Raw genomic sequence first — 8,750 nt, 5'->3', positions numbered from 1 at the left:
TTTCTCTCTCCATATATTATCCTCTTTCACTCTCCACATGCAAAATTTCTCCATTATATTATATGTGGTGTGTTGTTCCAAATAGAGTTAACTTACACTAAACGAAAGCGAAGGGATAAATCTCAGCCGAATTTGCAAATCCTGCTATTTTCTTATCATTAATTCTCGTAAAAACTAGCATAACCTAAATCAATTGAGAAAACGCTGCTCTATAACAGAAATCTATTGAAACTTGCAAAATTTGTTGATTTCGGCGAAGAACTTTCAACAAACATGTGGAGGGCACCTCGATTTTCTTACCTCGTAAGTTACTCTTTCTGTCTCTCTCTTCCATTAATATGTCAATGTTGTTGGCGCTATGTTTCCTCAAGAAAAACTCACGCTGCTTTCTATTTTCCAGGTTACTAGATTGAGTAAAGTGAACTTAAGTGATGTCAATCGATGTTACAGTCAAATGTTGTCCCAATCATCATATTCGCAGACCAAATCAGAATCTATTCCTTCTGACCGAAAAGCCAGTGGAAGAGAGACACCAAAGCATTACATTGGGGAAAATGTATCTAGAAAAGATAGAACCAAGTTTCTTCTCACCACAGTAAGCATTTTCCTAATGATAATAATAATGTGTGTCATCTTGGTTATTGAATAAGTATTTTATGAATTTTGATGCTTTAAACATGGTGAATGGGTTTTAGTTTCGGTTGTTTTAATAAAACCCCTAATGATGCAGCTTCGAGATATTGATGATAGTAAGGAGGCTATTTATGGTGCTCTTGATGCATGGGTTGCTTGGGAGCAAAATTTTCCAATTGGTGCATTGAGAAATATATTGATTAGTCTTGAGAAGGAACAACAGTGGCATAGGATTGTTCAGGTATGTATCGTTTGTGTGTGTGCGCTTTCTTTTTCTTTTTTTTTCTCATGCATTGTTCTTGTCAACTGAAGAGGGTTAACAAATAGTTGCAAAAGTTAGTGATTTTTACAAATGGAATGGAATTGGATTTACATAAGACTTATAGTGGAGCTCTATACTTTTCACCATAAGTTTGGTAGATGAAATTGGCTTCCTAAACGGATTAGTTTATGTGTTTGAAGTAAATAAGAGTTGATACAATCATAAAAAAATGATATTCCATTTTCTAGGGAAATTTTCAAGTGTAGAACAAATTTCTTGCAAGAGGCTATTTTAGTCATCATCAAATAAATTGCACTGCACTGTCACAACCAAAATCTATAGTTTGTTTGTACCCATGCATATATAGCTACTGAAGTATTTCTTGTGATATCAATGCATATTGTAAATTTTCTCACTTTCAAGGTGATACCGCGTGCATGTATTCATATGTCTACTTTAACACTTTTTGTTCAAAACATTAATTAGACTACCATAGAAGCCAAATATGAAGTAACATTGTTTGTGTAATAATTCCAATGCTCTGCATATGTTGTTTACTAGACTAGCAGTTACTACACAAACTTGGTTCCGGTTAAGATCCTGAATGTCATCTCTAGTAGGTATATGGAATAAGTATGAGCCCTCAAAAAAAGGGATATCTGAGTTGGTATGGAATAGGGGTAGTCATTATTAAAAGTGGTGGTACTGTAAGGGAACAAACATGCAAAGAAGATGAATCAAGTGATTAACATCCTTCATGAAGCATTTGAAGTCACTAGAAAAATATCGGGAAAAAATTGGGCTCCTGGAGCACGAACTGATGGAGATATGACTATTTACTGTTGGTTTTGAGGGACACTGCTGTAGCTCTTGGTGTGAAACAACAAAGAGTATAAGCTTTACTTTATTTGTAATGCCGGGACTTTATGGACACAGACAGAATTACTAATGAATCAATAGGAGAGTACTTGGTCCAATATAAGATTGCAAACCAGAATTTAACGTTTTTGTTAGTGGCCTTATGCTGTCAATGGTTTGTCGTAAGTGATAGACGGGGTATATTAGGTGATTTGGAGGTTGGAAGTGGAAGGTATGAGTGAGGCAGTTCCTACGTAAATAAGAGGACCACATGATGGATGGAAGGTGTAGATTGGGTGTGTATGGAGTAATAGAAATAATGGGACAGCAGCGAGGGGTATAACGGTTTTGTGAGGCAAATTATATAAAAGTTAGGTGCTAAATTGTGCGATGTTTGCAAGTTGAAGGTCAGAACATTTGAGAAATGGAATTGATTGTGTTGTGGCATTCGTTAAATGGCTTGAGCAAAGCGGCAATAGAGCAATTTACTGGTAAGATAGCAGAGAATTACTGTGTAAGGTTCATTTAATTCTTAGGCTTACATCAAAGGTGAGTGTTGTATAGTGTATCATGAATGAAAAGTTATGGCTCAAGTGAAGAGGATTTAATACTGGCTTGTTTTGTCAGTGGAATAGAATGGTCATGGTGAAAACATGATGATGGGAAATATTGTTGTAATGACTGAGTTTGTGGCTCACATTGACCCTGCCTCAATTTTTATTATTGAAACTCAAATTTCAAAACAGGCAAAATCTCATAAATGTAGCAGATAATTACTTTTATTTTCATAAACTTATATTAATTGGTGAGTTAGATGATATGATGCCAGAGCTTGTATTACTCATCCTAGTGACCAGATACTCCTTTTGCTTGTAGAAGCTTCTTATAGTATAATCTCTATGCAGAAATTGGATGATTTCATTTCCTTATTTCTTCTGCTGATGAAGTTTTCTTTTTACTTTTGTTTTCTTTTACCATGTCTTGATTTTGGCCTTATCTGTTTGCAGCTTTGCATGTGAGTTTTAGGATGTATCGTGAGTTTTGATTAAACAAAGATGTTTGTGACTATTTTTTTAGTAATTATTTTTGTAAACAAAGACGGGCTTTAAATTAATAAAGGAATTTTGGTTGACCTTAGTATTATTTACTCTGATGCTTTAATATCTTATCCAAGGTAATTAAATGGATGCTGAGCAAGGGGCAAGGGACGACGATGGGAACATATGGTCAATTGATTCGAGCTTTAGATATGGATCATAGAGTTGGAGAAGCACACAAATTCTGGGAAATGAAAATTGGCACTGATTTGCATTCTGTTCCTTGGCAGATGTGCCATCTTATGATATCAGTATATTATCGAAACAATATGCTGGATGATCTTGTTAGGGTAAGCTTTCCCAAATAGTGGAATACAATTTTTATTTTATTTTAATAGATTCTCATTCCAATGGTGTGATTAATCCACATGGCTCATTGCTGACCTTATTAGTAGAATAAAGCCTGGTTATTTTTTGTTGCATAATATTGTTAGTTTTTTTTTGTTGTTCTACTATATTAAATTGATCGATTCATGGACAAATCTCTTTCATTAGAAACGGAATGATAGATTGTTAAAACCCCGAATGAGAAATAAGGACCAAATGGGCTGATAGCACAGCTGCAACTCCCTAGTGCAATTTTCAACGGGTTTGAGCTAGAACTAGAAGGAATGGAAAATAGTAAAGTGGGTGTATTGGGATTATGCACGTGGCAGAGGATTAGAAAAGTTAAAGTGTAGTGGGAGTCAGTTATATAGGAATCGAGGGAAGAGTATCTTTTGTGGAAACCATTTGTTAGTTATGGACAGAGATTATTACTCTCTGTAGGAGCTTGGCTTTGTGGACATTTGGATGTTCATCCTTTTGTAGTTATCATTAACAGTCATAAATAATACACTCCTTTATTTCCATTATTGATCTGTTTTTCTTCTAATTGTTGCTACTCCAATCCGGGTTCGCATCATAGATGCTCATCATTTGTTGAAAAGATTTATGTTACAAATAAATATAGAAACGTAGTTGATGAGAGCTTAATTAATACAAAAGATATTGTAGCGCCCCTTCAAACTTAGTTACTGGTAGCCTTTATTTGGAGTTTTATTATTCTCACTATATTGCTCTTTTCTCCTACTTATTATCAAAATCTTGACTAAAATGAAATTGCAGCAGTTGGGAAGTAGAATAGCTGTGGCAGAATCAATGGGCTCTGACCATAATAGCCATGTTGAATACGATCAATGTTAGAGGAAAACAAAATAATTGTTTTGCATTGATGAATTTTTGTTATTAATTGTATATAAAAGAACAGGATTAAATATTTTACCAAGCTCTTTTATATTTCTATTGGAGAGACAAATCAAAACTATTTATTTACCTCAGTTGATGTGGACTTGCATATTGTTGTGATACTATATGCAGTGTTTATCTAACATCATTTACTCTCTTTGTTTGATGGCTATATATAGTTTTGGTTCAATTAACTCACAATTTACCTTTGTTTCATGTCTTGTGCCTTTGATTAATAGCTTTTCAAGGGACTGGAAGCTTTTGATCGTAAACCTCGGGATAAATTAATCATTAAGAAAGTGGCAAATGCTTATGAGATGTTAGGCTTGGTTGAAGAGAAAGAGAGGATACTGGAAAAATATAATCATCTTTTCATAGAGGAAGGACCAAGACCAACCAGGAAAGGTGGAAGGAAATCGAGTGCAAAAAAGAATAAAGAGCAGCCTAATGAATCTAAAAAGGACTCTGAGGAAAAGTAGTGGTAAGGTAGTATCATATGCTTGATTAAACTGTTAAAATTGTTTGGTCGGTTGGTTCTCAATCCTATTGGTTTCGTTACAAAATATTACATGACAAATTTCAGGGCTGAGCTGCAAGACAAAACTATGTTTCGTTATAGAAGAAAAATTCATTTCTGTTTCTGGATAGAGAATTGATTCCAATTTTCAGCAGGACGCGAATCCTTAAATCAAGCTTCCATGATTTTCAGCAGGATGTAGATTTAATTGTTATATTGGTTTTAACAGCATGAGCCAACTTTGGGCAGAGGATAATACAAACATTTGTTTCGTTTTTTCCGAGCTTGTAATAGAAGCAAAACACCATGCACCCGAGACATATGTATGAGGTCATATAATTTGAAAAACAGAAGTATCAAGGACAGTATACTTGAAATTTGACTATTCATCAAGTGTTCAATGTGCGGATATGAGTTGCATGGATGCAGAACAAGAACTTCATTAACTGATATTACAGATTAAGTGTATTCTTTGATACCTTAGGTTGTACTCTATGGTGATGTTATAGACCAAATTTCTTTGCTCAATTATTATGCAGGTTATGCATGTAGATTTACAATTCAATGTTCCAAACCAAATCTCAACAGCAAAGCTGTTCCAAGTTTGTTAGACAGTTTATAGCTCTTGAAAACAAGTATGTTAGCTATTGTGTGTGAACATTTACTCACTTAATATTCATTGCAAATAAACAGTTTCACATCCTAGGTATGTTTATCTTTAAAAAAAAATCTTCTTGGGAAGGCACTAATCCATATTCCAATTATTATTGTAGAGAGAAACATTAAAAAGTAAAATAAAAATTGAGCATATCATTATCACTTGTTCTTTAATGGATAGATAATAATGGAAGGTATTTCAAACATATATAACTGCTTCCTTATTTTTAACTGTAAAATTTTCTTCTTCGAAATTGGACTGTAAAACTGTTATTTGACCATTTAAGAATAACATTGAACTAGGAGCAGAGGACATGAATAACTTATGACTTGGTAAATCTCAAAACAATACAACATTAGATCACATAATTAGCAAATTCATGTTCAGCTTGTTGAACCAGGTCATCATCGTCCCACTCGTCACGATAAGTCTCAGGTCGAGTGAGCCTATTCTTAGATGTAGCGATATACATTTGCTTTCTCCACTCTTCCATAGCAGGAACACCACACTGATCTGCAATCCAGTTATTGTAGTCCCACTGCAATATTACACATTCCCAAAGATATCAATTTTCCATTGAAGGATAACTAATTACATCTTCTTGCAATGTTTCATGCTTAGATGTATTTTAGAAACAAAGTCAAGGTTTAAAAAAACAGTGCATAAGAATTAGATACACTTATACCATACAAGAAGAAACAAACTAACAAAAAGTTTATAAAACAGCAAAGTAGTAAGGCACCTGAGCGAGGTTCTTGCTCATATTATGAGTGTGACTCTTGGGAGTACCAGAAGCTTCAAGTGACATGTAGAAATCTTCAATATCTTTCACCATCTCCTCTTCTGAAGGAAGGGCAATGCGATTCGATAAAACTCCAGCTATCCACTTGCTCTGCAATTCAAACAAGGGGAAAGGAGCAACCTGCCATCAATTCCATGAACGTGTTAATATCAGGACATCGAAGAATCAAACATATTCGAGTTGATTTTGAGGCGGTGATGATGAAGAACCCTGACAAAGGAACAACCTTCCAAGGCAAACCAACGAATGAAAGCCACGGAGCTAACGCCGGTGGAAAAACATGCTTGTAGAGTGGTCCTACACGATTGTCATCTACTGTCACTACACCCCTGGTTTCAAGGAAAGGAAACTCGTACTTGTACCTGAAAAAGTAACAAATAGACATCAATATTAATTCAATAGCGCACTAATAGAAACCGGTTCAAAAGAAGGAAAAAAAAGTAATAGGAAATGCTGAGAATAGTAATACCCTGTGCAATGTACAATAAAATCGGCAATAAGTGCATTTCCATCTAGGAAAACAACTGTGCCATCTTCATGAACACGGTCAATCTGCATTGTTTGAGATCAAGATTAAACAATCTAAGCGACAGTCATCAAACAAATTTGTGGATGTTAATGTTATGATGTCCATCTAATTCTCACCATAGATGACAAGTTTTACCATAGAATGAAGCCATATGTTATCATGGCCAGGTAACTTTCCAAGCTTATCTTCTTCAACCGATCTAGCCGCAACGTGAACTTCTTTAGCAACTGTTGCCACATCCCGACAGATGTCCACCCCACTAGCCGCACCACCTATCAAAACTACAACCTACACAACACAACAAGTGAATAAAAATCATAAAGGAAAAAATGAATGTCATTTCTTAAAATAATCATTTGAATATGTTGATATCTATTAATTATTGTTTTATTTTATACAGAAGAATCATAAAGGAATTGGTATATGATATATCAATAGAACTAGCCATGAAACACCTACTTGATCTTGAAAAGGCTCTGGTGTTCTGTAATTATGGCTGTGCATTTGCTTCCCTGGCCATGAACTAATGCCTGAAAATTGTTTTCTCCTTAAATTTAAAATTTGTACAATTTTTATTTATTTATGAAATTTAATAAGTGTTTTTAAAATATGAAATAATTATTATTACGTGGAATAATTCTAGATAATAATATAAATAAGAAAAAAGGGGAGGTAAATGAAAATAACCAGTAATATGAGGAAGTCGTGGTTGAAAGTAATGTCCATTGCAAACAACGACAGCATCGTAAATCTCATCCACACAATCATTTTCAATTGATCTAGATCTGACCGTCCATTTTCCACCTTCATCCAACCCAGCATACACCACCTCTGTCTGAAGTCTCACCGAATCATTAATCTCAAAATCAGCAGCAAAATCCTGCAAGTACTTTAAAACTTCTATATGACTCGGGAACCTTCTAGAGTCCCTCTCTTTCCCTTCTTTTCTTCTAAAAGGGTAATCTCGGAAACCCATGCTTTCCCGAGGCAGATTGGTTCGGAGCGAATTGTATAGGCTCGAGTGAACTATCCTCCGCTTCGGGTCCTTACCAATTGGGTCGGATTCGACCTCCGCTGTGTAAACCCATGACCCACCCAATTGGTCTCCTCGATCGAAAACTACTACTTGATGGCCTTCTCGTCGGAGCTCGCGCGCCGCAACTAGACCTCCGGCGCCGGCGCCGATTACGGCCACGTGGCGTGGTGTGAGTAGTGGAGTTGCGGTGGACATGATGAACTTAATTGGCATGAATGAACAACACAGTTTTTTTTCTCTTTATTGAATGACTGAAAAAATGAAATGAATCTTAATCGTAAAGATCCATATATTAAAAAATATATATCTTTCAAAATATAAAATTGAGTATTTTAAAATAAAACACGTTTTAGCCGGGGTGTACAAGAGCTCAGTTGAATTGAATTTGAGAATTTTTTACGAAAATAATTCATTTTTTAAAGAAATTTCTAAAATATCCTTGATTTCAATTTTTTTTTCCAAACTATCCCATTTTTAGGAGGAGTCGACAATTGAATTGGAGATTCCTCTTAACAATTGAATGGAGACTCCAATTGGATTGGATAGGGCAGATGCCCTAGCCAATCCAATTGGCGCCCCTGTGTAGGGCTTAAGAGGAGACGTCAATTCAATTGGAGACTCCTCCTAAAATGCAATTTTTTTTTGTAAATATATGTGATAGATAAATTTGATATAGGACCGATTGATATTAATAAAAAATTTCGTTTACACAAAGAAACCTAATGGTGATGACCGGGATCACCTAACTGACCTCCGGTCTCACATCCTTTAGCTACCCTAACCCGTGGCCCTAACCCACATTGATAATTCGGTATCAATGTTTGAGCATCTGAGGGGTCAGGAGCGTCACTACCAACTACAGGAGAAGGTCTGTTGAGGTAGCCAGACAAGTCGGCATAGTCTTCAGTATGCATCGATGGTGTACTGCCATAGCTGAGCTCATGACCCGTGCCAGAGAAGTTAGGATGTGGTTGACTCATTGATGGGCGACCGGAACGGTTGAAGGGAGACATGGTGTGAGAGATGCATCGAGGAAAGGTTGTTGGGGTGTTTGGTAGAGATAGGGTTGTTGGATGTTTTGGTTTTGTGAGGTTTGGGCTTCTTGGCTACGATAGGAGGAGGGGCAGTTGG

At 35.8% G+C, this 8,750-nt stretch overlaps 2 protein-coding genes across 4 annotated transcripts; one reads left to right on the top strand and one right to left on the bottom strand.

The window, feature by feature from the left end:
• On the top strand, positions 1-5,292 carry LOC127120645 (pentatricopeptide repeat-containing protein At4g18975, chloroplastic). 3 transcript variants are annotated; one of them, XM_051051154.1, is made up of 6 exons: positions 1-303; positions 401-595; positions 731-874; positions 2,928-3,140; positions 4,317-4,558; positions 4,750-5,292. In XM_051051154.1, exons 1-5 carry the CDS (start codon positions 274-276, stop codon positions 4,554-4,556), a joined length of 822 nt encoding a protein of 273 aa, XP_050907111.1. In that variant the 5' UTR covers positions 1-273; the 3' UTR covers positions 4,557-4,558; positions 4,750-5,292. The 3 variants fall into 3 exon arrangements, with proteins under 3 accessions (XP_050907111.1, XP_050907110.1, XP_050907109.1); XM_051051153.1 differs by having other exon boundaries at positions 4,661-5,292; XM_051051152.1 differs by having other exon boundaries at positions 4,317-4,563; positions 4,661-5,292.
• Positions 5,293-5,436: 144 nt separating this feature from the next.
• LOC127120644 (flavin-containing monooxygenase FMO GS-OX-like 4) lies at positions 5,437-7,915 on the bottom strand. Its single transcript, XM_051051151.1, has 7 exons — positions 7,271-7,915; positions 7,043-7,113; positions 6,719-6,871; positions 6,524-6,606; positions 6,281-6,416; positions 5,995-6,174; positions 5,437-5,790 (listed from the first exon to the last, which is right to left on the bottom strand). The coding sequence occupies exons 1-7, from the start codon at positions 7,830-7,832 to the stop codon at positions 5,608-5,610; spliced, it is 1,368 nt and encodes a 455-aa protein (XP_050907108.1). The 5' UTR covers positions 7,833-7,915; the 3' UTR covers positions 5,437-5,607.
• Positions 7,916-8,750: the final 835 nt, after the last annotated feature.

The sequence above is a fragment of the Lathyrus oleraceus genome, chromosome 2 (genome assembly GCF_024323335.1).
Source record: "Lathyrus oleraceus cultivar Zhongwan6 chromosome 2, CAAS_Psat_ZW6_1.0, whole genome shotgun sequence".
Classification (NCBI taxonomy): domain Eukaryota; kingdom Viridiplantae; phylum Streptophyta; class Magnoliopsida; order Fabales; family Fabaceae; genus Lathyrus; species Lathyrus oleraceus.
This window is presented reverse-complemented; position numbering and strand designations above follow the sequence as displayed.

Coding starts and splice junctions, on each gene's coding strand:
- LOC127120645 (XM_051051154.1), top strand. CDS start 274: ATGTGGAGGGCACCTCGATTTTCTTACCTC. Junction 304..400: donor CACCTCGATTTTCTTACCTC/GTAAGTTACTCT, acceptor TCTATTTTCCAG/GTTACTAGATTGAGTAAAGT. Junction 875..2,927: donor AGTGGCATAGGATTGTTCAG/GTATGTATCGTT, acceptor ATCTTATCCAAG/GTAATTAAATGGATGCTGAG.
- LOC127120644 (XM_051051151.1), bottom strand. CDS start 7,832: ATGCCAATTAAGTTCATCATGTCCACCGCAACTCCACTACTCACACCA. Junction 6,607..6,718: donor ACATATGGCTTCATTCTATG/GTAAAACTTGTC, acceptor CAAACAATGCAG/ATTGACCGTGTTCATGAAGA. Junction 6,417..6,523: donor TTTATTGTACATTGCACAGG/GTATTACTATTC, acceptor TTACTTTTTCAG/GTACAAGTACGAGTTTCCTT.